At 33.0% G+C, this 23,896-nt stretch overlaps 1 protein-coding gene across 9 annotated transcripts in view; it reads right to left on the minus strand.

Moving 5' to 3' along the window:
* Positions 1-23,896, minus strand: part of PIEZO2 (piezo type mechanosensitive ion channel component 2) — a 545,237-nt gene that overhangs the window by 38,823 nt on the left and 482,518 nt on the right. For 7 of the 9 annotated variants that reach the window (XM_031946650.1, XM_031946649.1, XM_031946651.1 and 4 more), the window contains 8 exons: positions 23,441-23,555; positions 22,218-22,277; positions 16,071-16,237; positions 15,477-15,643; positions 8,732-8,899; positions 5,278-5,697; positions 3,449-3,707; positions 1,310-1,492 (listed from right to left, as the gene is read on the minus strand). In XM_031946650.1, the coding sequence (XP_031802510.1) occupies positions 1,310-1,492; positions 3,449-3,707; positions 5,278-5,697; positions 8,732-8,899; positions 15,477-15,643; positions 16,071-16,237; positions 22,218-22,277; positions 23,441-23,555 (1,539 nt within the window). The remainder of the gene's footprint in view (positions 1-1,309; positions 1,493-3,448; positions 3,708-5,277; positions 5,698-8,731; positions 8,900-15,476; positions 15,644-16,070; positions 16,238-22,217; positions 22,278-23,440; positions 23,556-23,896) is intronic. The other 2 variants (XM_031946655.1, XM_023496246.2) reach the window with 1 other exon arrangement.

Genomic DNA, 23,896 nt, shown 5'->3' on the forward strand with positions numbered 1-23,896 from the left:
ATAATTGGATATGTTAGAAGAATATGCAAGTATGAAGGAAGAAAGAGGTGGGGAAGAGTGGGAATCAAATGAATCTTCTTATCTTAAAGAGAAAGGAAAGATGAACATACACATATTGGTGTAAAATATATCAAGATGAAGAGAAATAAGTAGAAATTGGGGAAAGAGGGTTTAAAAGATAGGATAATACTGGGACAAGAAGTCAAAAGCAAGGGCATTCCCTGATCCCAAAGAGGAGATTAAAAAAGTAAATGGAGAAAGGGAAATAGATAGAATCTACAGTGGAGGTGATTTAATTTGCCTCTTTGACAACTAGGAGTAGTTGAAGAAATTATGGTGTACGAATGTTATAAAATATCATTTCTCCATAAGAAATGACAAAAGAGATTGTTTCATATGACTGGAATCTAGATTTCATTGGCACAGAAAATTCTTGCTTAGAAAACACTGTTGACTAATTCAGATTGAAAAATTCTGAAATCTATAACTTTATAGAGTTTCCTTGGTCAATGAAGAGGCAAGCAACTTTTGTTGTCATACAGTCAGAATGTATTAGAAGGAACCTGAATCAAAGTGTTCCTGATCCTAAGGCCACCTACTAACTACCATGCCATACTGCTTGCTAGTGATCAGTTTCTAGATCCCTACTTATAGCAATTTTCTGCTCAAGAACCTGTGATAATTCTCAAATATCTATAGGACCTAATTTAAAGATTTATTCTTGTCAATTAAAGTCCATTATAATCTGACTCCATCTCGCCTATCTTCTACTGCTCTTCCTTGTTGCAGGCAAGGAAGTCTCCTCTCTGAACCCTACATTCCAAAAAAAATTTCAAAAAAGAAGATATACAAAAATAAACATGATATAGTTTAGAAAATGCCCAAGTATCAAGTTCATAGATTTCATAATCATTCTTATCCATTTTCCTATGTCCATGATTTTTTTTGGAATAAGTCACCTTTCTACTTTTCTTTGCTGATACAAACCTCATCCATTTTTTCATTACTAAGTTAAGTTCCATTTCTTTCATGAAGTTTTCTTAGATTTCTGTGGGCCACAATGAACTATCACTCCTGTGAACTTCATATGCATTTATTATAAATCTATTTCTCAAGGATAAATACTTGCTTATATACTGCCTTGTATTCTCTAATTTTCTTCAATTTTGTAGTTGTTATTTCTCCAAAGTCTTGTAAACTTCTCAGGGGGCAGACAGCATTTCTTTTATGCTTCTCCTATCTCTTATACTGGGTATCAATGAGAGTATACACATTCTACAAGAAGGAATTGTTGATTGGTGACTTGTACCTTTAAAATTGATCTGTGGAAGAAAAGAGCCAAGAGTTGAATAAGATCATAAAGCACATAACCCTCTTTTTTCTCTACTCCAATGATGTTTGGTGGATGGTATGGCTTATCTTTGTAGAAATCCAGATTCTTGTTCCAGGGAAAGAAACCAAATTGGAAGAAATATTTGATGACAATGGCCACCTATGTAGAAATGGTAAAAAATATAAGTGAAAGGTATATTCTCAAATTTTCATTGATTATATGGCAGAATAATAATTACAATGGAAATAATTTTCTTACAGTTTTGATTGCAATATATTAATAAAGCAATGTAAGATAAAAATAGCATTTTTTGGGTTATTCATTTAAAAGTAATATGGTATATAGTGCCTATCAGGCTAGCCTTGGCTTCAGGAAGACATAGGTCCAAATTATGCCTTTTACACACAACAGTTTTGTGATAATGGAGAATTTACCTAATCTCTCAGCAACTTCATTTTTTAAGATTATAAATTATAAAGCATTTGTTAATGTGATTAGGTGCAAAGTTTCTATGCCAGGAGTTCTCTAAATCAGATATAGTCATAAATCTTTCCTTTTCCCCTCAAATCAATTTTACAGCAAAAATAATATTTTATTCACATAAACAGTTCTCTAATGAACAGATATGATAGGTTGTTCCCAGAATCATACCTGGCACTTTTTTAATTATGCATTTTTAATTCTGTTCTCTCTCTCTCTCTCTCTCTCTCTCTCTCTCTCTCTCTCTCTCTCTCTCTCTTTGTCTCTATGTCTTTCTTTCTTTTCTTTTCTTCTTCCCCAGATCCATTTATATGATTTGGACTAGCACTGTCACAATGCTAGAGTAATTGGATGTTTCATAATAGTAATTATTTAGTTTTGAAAGGCTAGGAACATTTATTTTTGTGGTTTTATTGTATCCTCTATTTCAGCTCCTTTACTATCATTTGTGTGCAGATTTGGGGGTTATATTTCATTAAAGTTTCACTTTTGTTATATTATTCTTCCTCAAGCTATCTTTTGCAACTTAAAAAGGGATGAAACTCAAGCAAAATGGTTTTTATGCTTTACCTCTCTAACTATAAAACATTTAGAATAAGAGAAAGCTGAAATTAATTTAAAATTAGCTTTGAGGACTAGCTGAAAATTTAACTTATCCATATTTCACTTGCCTACGGATGACTAAGTGTTCATTCCTTTATATTGAGCCTGTGTTAGTTTAACTTCTTTTGTGACTCAAATCTCAAATATATGTGTAGCTCATTACTTTCATTTGAACAATGTTAAGAAACATGTATTAATTTTCATGTTGAAATATTGAAAAAGCAAAACTTTCCCAAGTACCAGTTCAGATCAATTCAGCAAATATTGATGAAGCTACTGCTATGTGCAAGGTACGATGCTAGATCTTGGAGTCACAAAGATGAAAATAAATGAAACAGTCTCAAGATCTTTTTATACTTGTAGAAAATATTGAGGACCTTCCAAAAAGCTTTTGTTTATGTGGATTATATATTTTGAACTTATTATATTAGAAATTAAAACAAAATGACTGTGTAAATAGATTTGACTTTGTAGATATTCTGAAAGTCTTGCTGATCCCTAGGCATCTTTGGATCCAAACTTTGAGAACCACTTGTATAGAGTCTGTTGGAAAAGGTATTTCAAGTTGATTCCCCCCTCCCCATTTTTTTTTTTTTTTGAGTTAAGAATTAGTCAGCTCAAAGACCTGTTGAAGGCCAGGATTAACCATTGAGTTAGGGTCTACAGGAAAATACTTACTACTTCAGATTTCTACTGAAAACTAGCAAAATATAGTAGAAAGAGTACAGGAATAGGAATCATCAATGCATAGTTATAGTACTAGCTTTGTTACTTATGAACTGTGAGATCTTAGAGAGTTGGACCAGATGATGTTAAAAGTACTTTCCAGCACTAATGATCTATGAATGTCTATGAATATTTGGATTTTTGTTTTCCTAGTTTTATTGTAACACATCCGTTCTGTATCTTGAAGAGCATTTGCACACATATTTGTTTTATACTTACTAACTTACTAACTAAAAGAAACTTACTAACACATAAAACAAAACTGAGATGTAAGAAGATATGGGTACCATGTGATAATTTACATACCTCTGTATAGACAATGGCTGTCATCCAGAAACGCCTACTGGGCCTAGGAACTGACAACATGGCCCAAAGGAAGATAAGGATAGGAAGTACAAGGGTAATCATGGAAGCAGAGATCATGTGATTGAGTATAATCACAAAATAACACACCATTTCTGAACGGGCCACTAGAGTATTATAGAGAGCATAAAACAGGAGCAAGAATCGAGGCTGATCAACATAAAATTTTTCTGACTCTTCTAGCTCTTCATCATGAAACATCCTGTAAAAGAAATAAGGCCAAAAATTATAAGAAAAAATTAATTTTCACTATAAAATGTTTATCTTCTCTCAGATGTTTCTAATTTGTATTAGGCAGTTAGCTATAAATATTCTTGGAATTAAATATTTCAACAATTCTGTGAAATGAGAAAGGTTAAGATAATGAATTCATAAGCGATTCAGTTTCATCTTGTTTGTTTATTCTGAACTAATTCCTGTTTTTCTCATTTTCTTTTTTCTTTCCTTTCTTTCCTATTTTTTCTTCTAAAGTTCAGTTCAACTATTACCTTTTTCAATATGCTTTTCCTTATTGCTTATGTTCTTGATTCTGCTCCACTCTATTACTTCTAATTTGTTTTATTTATATTCTGTACTTATTTGTGTGTATTCCCCAACAAGAATATTATCTTTATGAGTGAAAGGATTGTTTCACTTTTTTATTTGTTTTCTTAATGCCTAGTATAGTGTCTGGGCAATAGAAGACATTAATTAAATGTTTGTTTTATGAGATCCAATTAAAAAGATGCATTTAGCTATGTGTCTTATTGGACTGGGGGGGAAATCTTGGAATTAAGAAGAGTAGGGTTCAAGGTTTGTCTTTGACACATACTAGCTGTGTGACCTAGACAAGTCAATTATTGTTCTAAGATCATAAATTGGAAAACTGTTTCTGATTCACATTGGCAGAGGGAGTTTCCAAATTAGGAAATAAAAAAGATAAAATTAGAAAATAAACATGGATTCTGGGGAAAAAACTATTCCTATAATTGTTAGAATATAATTTGGTGTTCTTAATTAGAATAATTTATAGGGCTGCAGTAGGAGATTTTATGAATATATTTTTTCTACATGTCTCATATTCAATATGGCTAGGAAAAAGACACCTGATATAGGCATAAAAATCATGTTTTCTCCAAAATATTTCTCTTCAGGGTGGTAGAACGACAATTCTGAAAAGAATTTTATTCTTTAATTTATAATAATGTTTAATTTTTTTCTAGGCACAGACTTCTAAAACCTCCTCTTTTAGGGTGAATGAGTAGAATTTTAAGATTGTATCTTTATACATAATTCATTCAGATGAAAAATTAAAAAAAAAAAAAAAAAAACAAGACTAACAGAACTCCGGGCTCCTCCTCCAAAACAACTACAACAAAAACTTAGTTGATCATTGGATGTTTTTTCAAAATGACAGAAGATAGATTGAATTGTTCCTTGAATATAAACTATTTCAGACACATGATCTCCTAACAAAATTTTGTTAAGTCCTGTGAAACAACTTGCTTAAAATAAAGCTGGACTTTTTAATCATTTTTAGTAATGAATAATTGTTACATGCATTATCAGTATAAACTAGATACATTTCAAGAGAAAATATTATGGAAGGCAAACTCCTAGTACTGATATTTCCCATTCTCTTTTATAGAAGCAGTGATTGGGAAATTGTTCCCATATCTAACGATTAGAATTTTCCTTGTGATAGTGGTGAGAAAGGGAAGCCTGGTTAGAAGGTAAAGTTGATGGAAAGTCTCAAAAAATAATAATGTTTTGTATGTTTTCTGATTTCTTACTTGTTTAAAAGAAGTTCACTAGCTGTCAGCTCATGTGTCAAAGGGAGTGGGATGCTTATCTCCGATTTATCTGTCCGGCTGTCATCTGGACTCACTACCATATGGTTCTTGTCATCAGAGGCATCATGGGAGCCAAAGGAGAGGCGTTCAAAGCTCACTGCTTTGCTATAGGAAGGTGGAGCCTCTACATCACCATCCACAGTATCTATTGTATCCACAGTCTCCATAGTGGAATACTGTGGCAACTCAGCATCTGAGGTGAGATCCACCTCCACTGAGTCCTCATCATACTCATCATCTTCTTCATCTTTTAATTCAGGCAAAGGGCCCACTACTTCTTCTTCTTGCTCTGCTTCTACTTCCTCAATAGTTTCAGTTGTTCCTTGGCGAGAATATAATAGGGTACACTGGGTGGGCTCACTGTTAGGAAGAAGAGAAGGTGCAAAAAATACTTTGGATTAACAAAGTGATTACTCACAAGATTCTACAAATATGAAGAGAAGAGACTATGATGCCCTTTAAAAATGGCAAGACACTTTCCTAAATATGCATTATGATTTCCCTTAATTTTTCAATATCTTGGTAAGCCTGCGTGGTAGAAAATGCACATGACAATATTGTCTCCCAAATGCCAAAGTTAATGAGTAAATGTAGTAGGTCATGCAAAATAAGCATCATTTGTTAATGAAGCATTTGAAGTATCCTATGATACATAGAGAATAATATTGACTTCCAGATAGAGAAATAATATTGACCCATTTATTTATTTCAAAATAATAGCTTATAGAAAGCCGTCCTAATTAGAAGATTTTGACTGAATTATACTCTGCCTTATATATATCTTATATAATGATCTCATTAGAAATCCACATGGAAATGATGGTATAACATAATCCAAAATAAAATAAAATAATGGTGTGTGCACTTCAAACTACTCTAAACTTCCTTGATTTCTTTATTTGGGTTTTCAGTATATATATTTGTGTGTACACACACACACACACACACACACACACTCACACACACACAAACACACATATATATCTTCACCTGGGGATTTGATGTCTATTTTTATACCAATTCATAGAATTACAGAATTAACAGAGTAAGAAAGGCACCTTGGGATCCTGTAATCTTCATTTTACTAGAATCTCTCTTAATAAGTTATTCAGACTCTCCTTGAAGATCTGTAGTGATAGGAAATACTTTATCACTTGGAAAAGTCCATTTTACTCTGGGACAATTTTATGTAGTAGGGAGTTGAAATTTATTATAGCTTCTGTGTCATTTCCACTTCTTTCTCCTTGTCTTGTCCTCAGGGTTCACAAAGAAAAGTCTAATCTCTCTTCTCCTTGATGATATTTCAAGTACTTGAAGAAAGCTTAACTAAAAATCAAGAAAGCTTGATTTTTAGTTCTCATGCCACACTAGTTGTCCTTGCCTATACGAACTCTACTTTATTAACATTTTTCCTAAAATATTACACTAATTCTTCAGTTTGGTTTCTGTTCCTTATAAAACTTCTTTTCCTTCTGACATTTGCCAGCAAATGTCAGACATTTTGACAGAATGTCAAATGAATTTCCTGTTCATTTTGAGTCTTTTATCTATCCTTTTCTTCATTTATCCTGTAGCATTTATTTCCTTCTTTCTTTCCTTGGTCTGGCCTGTCTCTTACTTTAATAAAATGATAAAGATTTGGGTGAGAACAATAGCAAATGGATTAGACCAAATACAAATCTACTCAGGATTTCACCATTCTTGTGGATTCTGATTCTGGTCTCTGTGATATGGGAAGTCGCTAAGTTTTAGCTGTTGTGATCCCATTTAGAGTTTTTTTGGTAGAGATATTAGGGTGGTTTGCCATTTCCTTCTCCAATTTATTTTACAGATTCAGAACTGAGACACAGGGTTAAATAATTTATTCAAATTGAGTTAAGAACTAGTTAGCTCAAAGACCTATTGAAGGCCAGGATTAAGCACTGATTTAGGGTCTACAGGAAAATGCTTACTACTTCAGATTTCTAACTGAAAGCCAGCAAAATATAATAGAAGGAGTACTGTATTAGGAATCATGAATGCATAGTTGTAGTACCAGCTTTGTTACTTATGAACTGTGAGATCTTAGAGAGTTGGACCAAATGATGTTAAAAGTACTTTCTAGCACTAATGATCTATGAATGTCTATGGATATTTGGAATTTTGTTTTTCTAAATAATCAACTCACATTCACATAATTAATAAGTGTCTGAGGCTGGATTTGAGCTCATAAAGTTAAGTCTTCTTAATTCCAAACCCAGGGCTCTATACACACCACTATTTACCTGCCCCAAAGTGTCTAAGGGGATGCACCAATTGGAATCTCTCATAAGACTTACCTCAGGCTAGACTAGAATTACCAGGAGGACTTGGAAATGGATTCATCCTTTGAGGGAAGTTTATATCATGGGATTTAGTCCAGGACCTCTTCAAACTTTGGTGGCCCTTGATATCTGCAACTACATTCCTAATGTCCCTGGATTTGTATTATGAGGGGGCAATATGGATGATGGATTTGACTTTATTCTGTTAGGCTGAATCTTGACTATTAAGACCTGGTAAGTGCCAACATGTTATGGAATGATTCCCATACTATACAACTCCTTTTTGAGAAAAAACAAAAAACAAGGATCAGACAATATTGTACTTAATAAACAAAGCCATTTTTCTTTTCTTTTTTTTTTTTTGAGGTCATTTTAAAATTTAGGTATTTAGATTCCTTCTCATACTCCAGTTTCTACTGAATTTTGGAAGGCAATCGATTTCTTTAACTTGCATTGAAAAAAACTATAAATATAAATTACTTATAAGGGAGAAAACAATAACACTGGACCACCAAATAAGTTAGCACCAAGTATCCTAGTTCTAGGGCATGTGAAACTGAAATCAATCTTTCTCAGGTTACAAAGCTCTATTTTTAAAACAAGGATGAAACAGATTTTGACTTTTATATTATTCAAGCATATGAATTAGACAGGTTTATTCCTGGCCCATTAAAACATGACCAAATATGTTACCTTTCCAGAACTTGTCTTAATGACATGAATGAGCAAATCACAAAAATGTTTATCCCCTTTCCTGATGCCTTTCTCTTTCCTATTGTAGCCCAAACAAGCCTCTAAATCAATGAGAGAAATTGCTACTTCACAGTTAACCTATCTTAAAAGGAAGGAAAAGTTGAATTAGTTAGAAAAAAAAGTCTTTAAAATAAGGATCAAAGAAATGACTTCACAAATTATGATCTTGAAAACTACCACTGTTAGCCTCTGAAAAGATGGTAACTATGCTTTTGTTAAACATGCAGTTTAAAACAAAGGAAAACAACAACAACACATGAGAGCAAAGACCTAAATAATAAAAGGTGAGGAGAAAGAGGGTTTAAAATCACTGAAGGAAGCATGCACAAGTTAAGCACCTTGATGCTAAACTGCCACTGTCAGCTGATGAAGAGGACATATCCATGCTGTACATTTTACGAAGCCTAGGCCGGGCCCGCTCACTTGTTTTAGGAATAGTTTCTCGTCCATCTAAATCATCAAGGGTGGACTGCCTTGAGAACAGCAAGGTTGCTTCAGTGTAGCAGCTAGCAGCGCAAACAGTTACAAAGACACAGTGTTAAACACCAACAATAAATGAATGTACACATGGATCAATTAATGAATGTACTTGCCATGCAGCAAAACACATAACCACCACAATGATGACAATAACAACAAAGATTCTGAGAGAAGATAAGGACCCCTTTGGAGTTATCAAGGGAAAAAAATGGTTCCTGGGCTACTTTTATTATTACTTTTTAAACATTGCACATTTGTTGCTCTAAATACATTGAATTCATGAATGGATTTGTTGAATAAATTCACTATACTTAGAAAATGAATTAGAGAATATTGTTGAATTAGTAGTTGAAGGAATTCATTATTCCTGGGACAGGGCTATATTCCCTGACTGGAACAAGAAAATGAAATGATTTGCAATGTTTCAGAAAGTCATATATATTGGAAATTGTATAACTTTAGATAGAATTTTTTTTAACTAAAGTTTTTCTTAAATTAATCCCGTGAAAATGCTGTAACATTACTATAGCAATTTTGTTTACTCATTTGAGAATTTGTATATTAGAATCTGATGGTACTTTTTTAAATGCAGCTTTTAAAAGTATTCATTAGCAAGAGAAATATTTATAGGTGATCAGAAACAAAATGGATTTCTAAACTATTCTCAGTTTGATATAATGTACTGTATTGTCACAGATGCTACTCTGATGAACAGTCTATAAATCGGTAAATAGTACAACTAAAAACCATTTTAGAGAGAAAGAAATGCAGCAGCACCAGGAATCATTAAAAAAAAAACCAAAACAACTTTTCCTTTTGCTTATTTTTTCCCCCTCTGTTCACTTATATCCTTTCCAGAGGTTTGTAAGACATGCCATTGCCAAAAGAATTTATTTGTTAAAACCCTTATCTCCTTTCATGGGTGGATCAATGATAGGGAAGGTAGCTCAAATCCAGGAATGGGGTGCTGCTGGATTGACAAAAAGCAAATAAGAATTATGATAAAAAAAATATTATTTCAATGAAGATGTGTTAAAAGAAAGGAGCATGGAAGCAAGGAACGTAAGAAATACAATGATATTATTTCACAAGTTCCTGGAGTATTTATTACTCATTTTCATCTAGTTTCTAGATGAAACTCAAATTAAAGACGTAAATTAAAAGATTTTGAGCTTGAACATACAGGCCTAGCACTCAGGGAAAGAAGGATTTCTAAAGGATGAAGGACTTAATAGTTGTAATTCTTATTTAGTATTTACTACAGTCCTACTGTGCAAAACAGGTTCAGTATAATTTGTAAACTAAGAGTTTTAAAAGCTAAGATCTTTTATTATTAGTAGCCTTCTTGACTGCTCACATGAACAGTTCTGCTCCATTCATATAAATTATTTCCCAAATTACCCAAATCTCTCTCTGTTTCTCTGTCTGTCTCTGTCTGTCTGTCTGTCTGTCTGTCTCTCTCTCTCATACAATTCCAGTTGGGTTATCATACTGCATCTTACAACTCTGGGAACTGAACTCAAGCTTAGTTCCCTGCTCATAAACAGTATTGGGAAAAAAAAAAAGTAGGCCTAAAAGTTTGCCATAGAAGCTAGAACTCCCTCAAATTACTATAAAATAATTGAAGGAATTCTCAAAATCACATGATCGCCACCTGGATTAGGGTCAATGTAGCTGTAGGAGGCTTTCGGCCAAGTATCAGAAAGGGACCATTATGGGATAACTCTAATCTAGGCTTCACTATGTATAATTTGCTAGCTCCAATCAAAAAGTCAAATTCTTTGTGATAATTAATTTTAGTTTCACTTTGAGAATACTGAAATATTATTGCTCAGCAAGTCTATGCTTAGCTTGGAGAATTAATATTCCAGAAAGTGACATAGCAAGTGTTTCTAATATTTTAAGTTGAAGAAAAGACTATCATTTTCCTCATGACTGCTGTTGAGTATGGGGAAATCATTTAATCTCCTTGACTGTCTTTTCATATCTAATATGGGGGTAATATTGGCATTTATTATCTTACAGAATTATTGTGTGTTTTATAAAACATAAAGTGTTATACAAATATGAGTTCATATGCATACTTAGATTAGAATGAAGTAGCTTATGTCCAATCGAATTACTGGACTTTGTACTTCTCTCAAGAATTATATTATACTATAAATCCCAATAATAAAACTTATAGTGGGGATGAAGAGTTGAAAACTACAAATGAGAAATTAGAAATAAAGTATCACTATTGGGAAATCCAAAGTAAAAGTCTCTAAAAATATATCCCCACCAAGCTGGATATACATATGAAATCTTAGTGGTATCTCTGAAGTGATTAAAAAATTCATATTCTTCAATATTCAATGTTAATGACATTCTAAGATAATTCTAAGCAAAGAATTCTCAGTGGTCCTAAGGTATCTGTCTTCTAAGCAAATCATTGTATTTCAAACTCAGAGGTACTCTTGGAAGCAAACTAAAAGGAACATGACTCTACTATGGGCAGTGGAGTTCATGTGTTGAAGTCACTTGTCAATATGTCAACATGTTAATTCTTTTGTGGAATTCCCTCCATAACACTGCTTACATTGAATTCTAATTAGGGTCAAAAGTCAGTATAGCAAAATACAATAAGTCGGTAACAAGAGAGCTTTTAAAATTCTTTCCTCCCCAAATTTACTGAATTCTAGCATACTTATTGTACATTTTATAGGCATATTTTTTTTGTTTTCATTTTGAAATTCTCTACTAAGAAAGTAATCATTGATTTTAAGTATTATCCTCTAATCTGCAATTTGTTTAAGTATTAGATTAGAGAAGAATTAGTTTAGCTACTATATCTGAATAAAAAAGTAATGTTTACTTTATTTCAAATATTTTAGCCAAAACCTATTAGCCAGTTTCTAATATTTATGTAGAAAATAATAATAGCAATAATAATAATACTTTTGACATTTATATAAAATTTAAAAATTTTCAAGTATCTTTATGATACATTAACTCATTTTATCCTTGCAAAATTTATGAAGGTTAAGTTATGTAGGTATTATTTTGTACATTTTATAGAAGAGAAAGAAATATTCAGAGATGTTAGAACTGTTTGTCCATGGCCACATTGCTAGTAGTTGCCAGAAATAAGAATGGAACATAGACCTTGTCCACTACTCTTTCCATTCTACCATATTGCTCTTCTGTGAATAGTCTCATGAAGCCTGAGAACCTTTTTTTAGAATAATATTTTAAGCATATAACATAAAGTACATTAGATACCAAAGGAAACCAATTATACTTAAATACAGGTACTACAATTAGAAAGTGCTGGATTTGAATAAACAAATCTTGGTTTGAAATTTCTTCCTTATTTTATTACCTTGGAAAAATAGTTTTAATTCTCTGAGACTTAAATTATCTTACCTGTAAAAACAAGAATGCAAATACCACTTATCTCACAGGATTTCTGTGAGGAAAGATCTACATAAAATGTTTTGAAAGAGTAATCTATCATCATCATCATTATCATCATCATCATTTTTAGCCTGCTTTATTTTGTGCTACTCTGTCTACTCATTCTTTTGCCCAATATATGGTTTTATATAGTGTTGCCTTGCTAGAGAAAAAGAAGGTCATAAAGCAGGTATGCACAAAAAGAAAACAGTACTTTAAAATGTATAAAAGGCTTTTATATAAATATGCTTTCATCAAGAACAAAGGATAAATTAAAAGTAAATAAGAACTAGCTAATAAACAACTTAATTACAAGTAAGATATAGAAGGGAAGAGTCTTGATATATGGGGGAAAGCGATCAATTTGAAAATGGATTTGTTCTTAGTCAAAAAGAGAACAGATTAGAATAGCTTTTTGAATTTGAAGTGTTGGAAGAATGACAGTACTATTTTCAGTTATAGTCATTTCCCTGGCATGTGTGGAATATCAGCTCACCTTTTCATGCCAGATTCCTCCTGAAATGTGTGGTGAAAGCTGGGTACATAGTTATTCCAAGATGCCTTTATTGGCAAAATCTTAGATTGTTAACCCTATCAGCTCTTCCATTTCACCTCAAACCCTCTCTTTCTCAAAGATAACTACCTGTAATTAAAAGATTGCCAATGAGAAGATCTGAAATGTAGAGGAGATTGTATAGAATTAGAAAAATTGTCTAACCTAACATTGATATCCTCATTTAGGAAGATAGTCCTAATGAACAAAAACTGTAGGGCATAAGTAGGGTAATTATGAAATTTTTTGAAAGATTTTTTTTTGCTCTAAGCCTATCAAGATTGGTGCTAAAATGTGCTTAGATAATACCTCCCCCCAAACCCTAATATACTCTCTATTATTATCTCCCTTGCTCCCTCCCCTCCCCCCATCTCTGTGTCTCCTTGTCTCTGTCTCTCTATCTCTCTCTGTGTCTCTTTCTCTTTTCCTCTCTGTTTTCTCTTTCTCTCTCCCCCCTTCTCCCTATCTATCTACACACATGTATATCTAATGTATATTGTTCCATTTTCACCTTTCTGAAATAAGTTTTATGGAGAGTGCGTTTTTGTGATGAAGTAAAGGAAGATAAGAGACATTTTCATTAGGCAATTTATAATTTTTGTTATCATTTTCTATCAGAAGAGTATTTTGTTTTGGTGACTCAAAATATCCCAGTTCATAACTTCAGTAAACATATAATTACTTCAATACAGTTACTATCAAGGATTTATATCCTATAGTTTTTAATAAACAGAAAAAAATTGGATGAATTGTGAATTTTTTCCAAAGCAGTTACATCTTATCCCCAAATTTGGGGATACAAAGAAAACAACGCAACAAATCAAATCACCAATATCAAATCACCAATCTATTATATTGCCTCTTTAAAGTACCTATCAGTCCCAAGGGAAAAAACCCCAACATATTATTTAATAGCAGAATAGATAGGAATGTACAAGTTGCAATTAAAACAATATAAAAAATGATAATCTGATAATGATAATGATAACATAATTTGCATGTTTAGTGCTATATATATAGTTTCTCATTTGATTTTCCTAGCAGTCATTACAGATAGTTCATTGACACTTAGCATATCTAATTTTTGCCTGCTCAAAATACAATTTCACAATAATAAGCTCTTTGGGGTTTAGTGTTGAGGAAATGACCAACTGTCTCCATTGTCCAAGGAAGTCCTAGATATAAATGAGATACTTTGGATAATAAGCAAATTTTTCAAATGTAAAGTTTCCTAAAGTTGTTTCTTTAAAAGGAACAATACTCATATTCTTTTGTTACAAATGAGATCAGATAATTTTATAGTCTTATCATGTCTTATTTTTGTTATTCAAGCTTCCTGTTTCTCTTTAACTTAGTATCAGGGAAGGGTTTTGGACAAACACATGTATATGTATATATTCACTATATATTATATATATATATGTAAATATATATACAAATATGTATACATGTATGCAAAATTAAATAATTGTACATAGATACACAGTACATCTGTATATGCATATGGACTAATTGTATGCATATTTATATATAGATATCTGTATATATAAATATCCATATATATGCATGTTTTTATTTTTCAATTATGAAATATTTTAGTTGTTTCTTTTCATAAGATCCTTAGAAAGTGCTTAAGTATTCCAGGAAGAGGACATCTGTAGACTTGTGCATTTGTGTCTGAATAAATTAAAATACAAAGAAAAAATCTTCTAAAGACCTTTTCTATATTCTTAGCTGAGAAAACTTTTACATATGAAAATGGAAAAATTGTGTGCAGATAACAAATTAAATGATCACTGTAGAAGACAAAGATTATCACATAAGATAATGAAGAAATTTTTCTCAAAAAGCATTTTTTTTTAAAATGAGCTCAATTATCTGGATAATTCTTTAGACTTGCATTGAAACAGACATTGATAGGATCCAAAAGTGTTACTTTTAATACATTATTAGGAATTACTGTTACACAATTAAGAAGAAAGGAAACTGCAGGAACATTATACACACAAAATGTTTTAATTCCAAATGGAAGTTATGGAAATTCAGTCATTGTTGAAATGGCAGACCTTGCCATTATCAGGAATTCTTAGCTTGATGCTTCTAATTTACATCTAGGAAATGAATACAGAGATCAGTAAAGGAAAACAATATTGAAAGATTTCAAGGACTCTCAAAAATGAAGAGTTTGGGTAACTTCAGAGATAGTGACAAAATATGCCTCCTGTCTCTTGGTAGAGATAGAAGACTATATTTGTGGCTGTTGCCATATGTTTTCAGACAAGGTCAATTGTGTTGATTTGCTTTCTTGACTGTATGTGTTTTTTACAAGAAAGAGTCCTATCTGGGAGTGGATCATTGGGAAGAAATAGCAATACTGGAAAAAAGGCAATAAAATAGTTTAAAAGAAAGGTATTTTTACAGATATTTCTAATTATTTAACTATGACATTTTCTTTTACTTATGGTTGAACAAGACAGAAAAAAAAAACTTATTATTGGTACAAGGATAGGACAGTGAAAAGTCACTTAAAATTTTGTAATTAACACTCCTTTCATACAATTAATTTCTCTTAAAATGCTGGGCTTTATAAATTGAGAAAAATTAAAATGAAATACCTGGAAATACTGTCATGAGAATCTAAGCTATCCATCCGTTGGGCTGTTTTTAAGCTTGAAGAAGCACCAGGGTTTTCATCAATTGTGTCCAGTCCTGACTCTCTAGAAAGATTCATAATGTGATTCTGATAGTACATATGGATGCTTTCCCGAGTTGGAACATTACCCTAAAGAAAAGCAGAAATCAGCAGAGAATGAAAGATTTCTCTAGTTCCTGGTCTGGTCTATTCTCAGAATTCAGTTGTGTACTTTCTATACATCTTATATAGATCCACCATTTTTAGTTCTCAGCTTTAACTACTTGCTTCTCTAGACAAATATAGCACATTTGTTATGATTCATTTCAGGCACAACACATGAAATCATAGGAAAATCTATCAGACCCCAATTTGTAGTTGGCACAACTCTATGTTACAGTCAGAATTCTTATGACTATTTTTTTATTTTATTTCTGAGTGTGAGATACTTCTTGTATGTGGATTGGGATTGATTTTTCTGAACAAAAGGATAGTATGTCATCTTCCTTTAGAAACAATTCATTCTTCAAGTTTTGTGAATGAAAAGAGGAGAAGAGAATGGTATCAATAGTCTTACCTTTTTAATTTCTCTGGTCAGCATGCATCGCTCAATTCTTAGCACTGTAGATATGTCTATGTGCTCTCGTGAAATTGAATTAAGCCAAGTTGTAAAACTATCCACTGATGCTAAAAACAGGACCCAGGTAAACTTTAAAATATTGAATATCCTTTTGATGATATTATCTGGCAGGATAAAATGCAACAATTTAAAATTATTTAATAAATATTTATAATATACCTATTAATTACTCAGAACTAGGTATTAAGGATATGCAGAGCCTGTTGTAAAGAGCTTTCAAACTAATTAGTGGGTTGGGGCAGGGTAAAGGATATATAGAAATAACCTTGATATTAAAGAAAATATGGAAACTGTACAGGAGAGATCAATACTTCTTGGAATCTTTACAAAGTGTTAAGACATTGGAGTTGATAGAGACAATAGTTATCTGGTTTTGGCATGGTTCAGTGTGATTGATTTGATCTTAGAAAGAGATATTTTGGGCCAGAACTTGAAACAAGGTACTAAGTAGAACTGATAGAACAATGCTTGTGTTCATACCTTTAGAGAGCTCATAAGTATCTAAGTACTCAATGGAGTGCACACGTTTGGGAGAGTTCAGGGCTAGTATGAGATCCGAATTCACACCTCCCTTAGGGCCAGAGAGCACTCTGGGAGATAACCCAGAATCCTTCTCCCTCCAGAAGGTGGAGTTAACCTTTGGGAGATCACATATATAGAGGGAGCTCTTGGAGCTTGAGTTAGTTCTTCTTGTGGGACTGACTTGAGTTCGTTACTGGACTGACCTGAGTTAGTTACTTGAGGAGTTACTAGAAACTCTGGGAGCTGGAGAGAGTTTTACTTGGAGTCGGAGAGGACACTCTGGAAGAAAACCCACAAGCCCTATCTCTCTGCCTGATTCCAAGAGATCTTGCAGGTTTGTCCTTGGTGCTGGCTGGAGGCTGAAGAAAACAGAGGCAGAAGCCAAGGACAAAGCTGCAAGAGCTCAAGCAGAGAGATAGGTCTCTGCTAACTGGGCTAATTTGGAAGGAGAAATAAACGTTTGCATTTTTACCAGCTGGCTGCGTTTTGGAGTAATTATCGATTGTAACTGAAACTAAGGCTGCATCCAGAAAACCTTCACATTTTGGTGCCCAATGTGGGGCTGACAAGCCCTTCAGTGGATTTCAGTGGAAAAGCTCTGATCCTGTTTTCAGCCTGTGACCCTGATCGAGTGGAAAAATCTCTTCAACCCAGAAATTAGAGTGAGTACAACAAAGAAATTTTGTTAAAAGAATTAAAGTAGAATTTCAGCTAAGATGGGACAGATCTTTAGAAAACAGCCTTCTGTTTCTGTTCAAGGAAAATGTTTAGAGAGCATTGTTAAAGTTATGGAAAGCCAAGGTTTGATTATAATTATGGAGCAGATCACTGAATTTTTACAAACTGTTAAGAACATATATCCTTGTTTCTCTCTGGAAAAAGAATTGGATTTAGATGAGTGGAAATTAATAGGAGAAAAACTGGGTGAATACTATAGATCTAATTCAAATTCAATGGAGTGGAAATTAGAAGAAGAGGATCGTTGTCAATTTTGCAATAAAAATGCAATTTTCAAAGTCATACTTAATACATATAATTTAATACAACTGGCTATAAGAAGTTATTTAAGTGTTGGAATGAAGAAAAAGAAAGTGCAGCAGGGAGAGGTGCCAACTAAACTAGGTGATAAGCAGGAAAATTCAGATAAGAAAGGAGTTAAGTACAATTCTGAGTGTGAAACTTCACAGCAGGAGGAATTAGATCATTCCTCATCTCAGGAAGAAGAGGAAGAGAGAGAGGCAGAAACACAGTCAGCTTCTCCTGTGAAGCAGAATATGACAAGATTAGAAGAAGCATTAATTAAAGCAAAAAATAAAGGTGAAGATATATCTGATATTATACATGCATATCCTGTGATGGAAAAGATTGACTCTTCAGGTCAAAAAGAAATACAATACACTCTTTTTAATTTGGAAAAACTTAAAAGATTTGAAAAAGGGTTGCACTTTTTATGGGGCTACATCATCTTATGTGAAGATGTTGCTAGATAATTTGTCTTATGAAATCTTAACCCCAAATAATTGGAAATCCATAGCGAAAACATGCTTAGAACCGTGACAAAATTTGTTATGGCATTTGGAGTTTCATGAGTTATGTAGGATTCAAGCCCAACGCAATAGGCAAACAGGAACTATTGGACAAATCACTTTTGACCAACTAGCTGATGAAAGTCAATATGCAGAGAATTCAGAACAGATTTATTTTCCCATAACAGTGTATGAGCAGATTTCTAAGGCTGCAATAAAAGCTTGGAATTCTCTCCCTGGACAGAAAGATGGAAATAAAGCTTTCACAAAAATAGAGCAAGGTCCCAATGAACCTTTTGCAGATTTTGTGGGACATTTGCAAACAGCTGTAATCAGAACCATTGGAGATAATGCTGCTACAGAAATAATGATGAGACATCTGGCTAAGGAAAATGCCAATGAGATTTGCAAAAGAATTATATGGGGACTAGACAAAGATGCTCCATTAGAAGAGATCATAAGATGCTGTGCCACAGTGGGCACTTATTATACCCAAACTATGATGAACATGGAAAGACAGGGTCCCTCTTGGCAAGGGACTTCTAAAGAAATTCGTCGATGTTTTCAGTGTGGAAAAGTTGGACATTTGAGAGCTCAATGTAGATATGGAGACAGAATGAGAAGACAGGGTGAGAGAAAACCCAAAACTCCATGTCCAAAATGCAATCGAGGCTTTCACTGGGCCTCTGAATGTAGATTGACCCAGAGAAGTGAGAGGCAGGGCCAAGCTCCTAAATATCAATCAAAAGACAGGTGGGGCATGATAGCAGCTGAGGTTACACCCAGAGTGTCTTTAGAAATTCAGGACTCTGATGTCATCAACCAACAGAAAAGCAATCAGGATTACAGTTGCAGAGAATACAGATTTTTTAACCAAACAGGGCAGCGTCCAGTGCAGACAGCTCCAATATAATTACCAGATGATAAAAAGAAAGACCTCAAAACAAAGGAGAAGATTCAAGAAACATTTGACACTGAAGGAGCATGGCTGACAATGAGACTGTTAAAATAACTTTAAAATCTTCATGAATTATTGGACTTCTAACACAAGAAGACACTGTTTCAAGTTCTTCAAAACAAAGAAGATTCAAGAAACATCTGATACTGAAAGAGCATGGCTGATAATGAGACTGTTAAAATAACTTTAAAATCTATTATTGGATTCTTGGCACATTAATGGACAATGGATTTCTTTGGGACTATTTCTAGGACTTATGGACATGTATAAAAATTGTTTACCTCAAAGCTTACAGGAATCATTGGATTGGATTGGCTACATCAAATACTTTAGTTGGTTCTTGAAAGAATGAAATTTTATATTGCAAGATTAGAGGGAGAGGAAAAGAGACCATTCCAGGCTTGCAGTATGATATGAATAAGGACAAAAAGATGGGAAAGAATGAGAGGATAGGAAGCATTTCAATTTTTCTAGCATGTAGAGTACAAGAACAAGTTATGTGGAATGCTTCACTCTGCTTCTTACTAGCTATATAATGAAGGGGGAAGTAAATTCTCTTTTCTGCATCTTAATTTCCTTATATATAAAATGAAGGGATTAGATTAAGTGATCTCTTAGCTGTCTTCTAACTTTTTATGAATGGGCACTTAGGTGGCATAGTGAATAGAGTAGAGCTCCTGAAGTCAGGAGGATCTAAGTTCAACTCCAGCCTCAGATTAGTTATGTGACCCTGAGCAAGCCCTTACCTCTGTTTGCCTCAGTTTCCTCATTTGTAAAATGAATTGGAGAAGGAAATGGCTAGCTATGCTAGTAACTTTGATAAGTTCTAGTACCCTCAAATGGGGTCACAAAGAATTAATCATGATTGAAAAATTAACAAACCTCCTTTATTAATGCTTCCAGGATCCCATGAGTTCTATTAGATAAGACTAGAAATATAGGGGTGACTCAGTAAATTCTACAAGAACACCCTGAAATGTGGGACCTTCTCTTAGGGTTTTATTAGAAAGCAAGAATCAGACAGAATGAGAAAACAAGGATAGTTTGTGATCTGATAGCTGAAGGAAGTATTCACATTAATTGGCATTGTATCTCATTTAGGGACAGGTAAAGTAGTACAGTGATAGAGCCTGTGTCATGGAGTTGGGAAGACCTGAGTTCAAATCCAGCCTCAGAAATTTACTAATTTTGTGATCTTGAGCAAGTCACTAAACCTTTAATTGCCTGTTTTCCTGTCTGTAAAATGAGGATAATAATAGTGCCTACTTCACAGGATTTTTGTGAGGATAAAATGAGATAATATTTGTAAATTGCTTAGCACACTGCCTGGAACATGGCAGGCATTATAAATTTTGATATTATTATTACTATTATGAAAAGAAGGAGGCTTGTTATATAGCAAAAGCAAATATAAGCTGATGGATAGATTTTTTTGCTGTACTGGTTATCAAAACATAGAAAAAGCCTCTAGTATAAATGAAAGTGTATTTGCTCTGGAATGAGAGGATCCAATTTCAAAATTTGCCACTCACATTTATTAGCTATGTGACTTTGAACAAGTCCTTAACTTCTCTAAACTCAACTTCCTCAGTTGTAAAATTTGGGGGCTTGACTCTATGGTCTCTATGATTTCTTCTATCTTTAGATCTGTTATAGGGTTCTGGAGAATTTGTGGTATAATAATGAAGTACTTTTTAAAATGTAGGCTGGAGCTTATTTCCTGTTAAAGGGGTAAGGAGAATTCTAGGGATTGTCATTGATTTGCCTCTTTTGCCATTTGTAGTATAAAAGGACCAACCCATGGGTTATGATGTAGGAGGTTTTAGAAGTTCCATTGCCCTTCAGAACATCTTTCTGATTTAGCATTGTTAGTTTCTATCAGGATTACTTAAAAAAAATCATTAGCATTTTTTTTTAAATTTAGAAAGTCCTTTGTCTTTTTTTTTCTTTGTTTCTTTCTTCCCTCTTTCCTTCTTTCCTCCTTCCCTCTATTTCTTCCTTCCCTCTTCCCTCCCTCCTCTCTCTCTCTCTCTCTCTCTCTCTCTCTCTTTCTCTCTCTCTCTCTCTCTCTGTGTGTCTCTCTCTCTCCCATTTTATGGTTCACAAGTATGTCATTACCTTGGACTTGATACATTGCAGTATTCTGAGGTAGGGCTAAACCACAGTAGATATGGATAAGAATCACATTGAGTAGAGGTGGACAGAGTCCCTACATTGATAAGATTACAAATCTGTTAAAATTTTTAATCTACATTTCATGAGACATGTTGTGACTGGGGGGACATTCAATTTTGTTTAATAAAGTCATATATTATAATGAATTTTACACTATTGTGATTTCTAAAAACAAAAATGAATATAATTTAGAAGAAATTTATCATTATCATTGCATAAGTATATCCAGCTATAATACATGGTGCTAATACAGAGTAGTGCCATAAAACAAATGCTGCTTTTTAAAAATATATATATTTTTAGGGCAGACAGTTTCATTTGGAACCAGAAGATGTCAGTTATCCATAAAACATTCTTGTCTAAAAAAATAAAAACCTCATGGATTGTTTAAAACTATGCATAAGGTTTTTGTCACTGTAAAATATAGAAAATAATAACAATTTATCAGATATGGTTAGTTATTTAATAATGTGGATTGTGATGTGGTTTTCTTAGAGTGGGGAACAGTCTTAGTTTCACACTAATACACTGACCTATTCCATTTTTCTTTGTTTCTTTTAATAAGCTGTTTATAGATTTAAGATTTGAATCATGATGTGGTTTCATTAGAACTTTCTATCTTTGGACATTGATATACTTTGGAAAATTGAGCCACAATCAACTATGTTTTTTAGTCCAGTAATATAAAAGTTAAAGTCTAATTTTAGCAATCAATAATAATTTACAGCAATGATCATTATACAAGGGAAAAAGTATGTCAGAAATTCTTCCAGAAGCAGCATTCAATAAAAAGTTGTAGATAGTGTCATCATGTAACCTGACTATTAATGATGATTGAAAATAGCATCTCTTATGGCTTGAATTTAAATGTTTTTTTTTTTTTTTTTGTCATTGTTGATTTACCTGGACCATCAGATTTCTTTTTTAATGGTTCATCTTCTCGGTCTTCCCATTCCACAGGACCTGCCAAATTGACATTAAGTAAAGAGGGGTTAATATTTTAAATTGATCAAAATCCTATTCTGCATTAAAGTTATTTCAACATTAAATACAGAATATTCTCTGAAGTAACAATTCCAAGAAACCGCAAAGATTTTTCAAATTCAATTCCCCTTTACCCAGAAAAATAATCATTCATTCTTTGAAATTTAAGAGATTACCTTTTATTTCTTTTGAATTTCACACAGAATTTAACATAGTACTTTGTACAGGTATTTGACAAATGTTTATGTAATGAAAGAATGGGTTGTTGAAGAAAGGTTACTTATGTCTTGATAAATTACCCTTTTTCTCTCCTGTTAAATTATTTAAAAATCACATTTGAAAACACTAATATTATTTAATAAAATTTATTTCCTTTGCCTCTTATAATAATTACTATGAATTTAATCATTGTATATATCATCAAGGTGTAACTTCTATTTTGTAAATACTTACTGCTATCTATATAAGGTATAATATATGATTAGAAATTATATCTCCATTAAGTGTTTGTCTCATCTACTCTATTTTTATACTTGTCAGCATAAATTTCTACTGAATAGAAGCCAAATCTTTCTTTAAATAAAGAAATAAAATGTTCTTTAATAAAGAAGCAGCCTGTTCTTTATTTCTGCATAATGGAGGTGTGCAAAGCTGAATCTTTAATAAGTTTGATAGTATATATAAAGTATTTGACATGATGATATGTGCTTCATATATTTTTCCTTTCTTTCCCTTCCCTTCCCTTCATTTTCCTTTCCTTCCTTTTCTTTCTCTTCTCTTCCCTTTTTCCTTCCTTTCCCCTTCCCCTTCTTTCCTCTTTCCCTTTTTTCCCTTTCCTCCCTTCTTTCTCACTTTCTCTCTTCCTTCTTTCCCTCCTTCCTTCCTTCTTTGCTTCTTTCCTTCTTTCCTCCCAATATTTATGTAATCTTAGTCTTTAGGCTTTCTATATGGTAGTTCTATTCAAGAAACTAAGGAAAAGTACTGAGAAATTAAAAAAAAACTGTGTTCTTGTGTTTTTTTTTTTTTTTTGGCTTTAAATTTTCATTTCTAGTAACCTTATGTCTTCTTTAGATTATCTTCATGTTTTATGAAAGCAAAGAAAGTACTAATAATTTCTCAAAGCAACAAAAAATAATATATACCTTCCCCAGATCCTTTCCTCCTACGTTTTTGCTCTTCTCTTGCAGACCTTTTCTTTTCCTTTCTTCTCTGCCGGAGAGCTGTTTTGGGATCAGTTATCCAGGCCTGATAAACAAACTAGAGAGAAAAACATTCATTTTTTTTTTTCAGTTTTTGAATATGGTTAAGGTAAATAGTGAAGTGCTTCATATTTAGGAATTTCAACAGGGATACATTTGCATCTGCAGGTATGAGCACATTTCCAACCCAAATCCAACTCAACATCACATCCTATACCCAGGCCAGCTAAGTTTGCCTGTGCCATTTTCATTAGTATAAAACCAAATATGAAAACACCCAAAGAAAGAACACATTTCACAAGAACTCAGAAAAATGCATGCAGTGAATTTAGGGTACATGCCACCACTTTTCCCATGCTCCTTGACCATTACCAGGGTGCCCATTTGTCATAATCTTAT

Source organism: Sarcophilus harrisii, chromosome 1, assembly GCF_902635505.1.
Source record: "Sarcophilus harrisii chromosome 1, mSarHar1.11, whole genome shotgun sequence".
NCBI classification, from domain to species: Eukaryota; Metazoa; Chordata; class Mammalia; order Dasyuromorphia; family Dasyuridae; genus Sarcophilus; species Sarcophilus harrisii.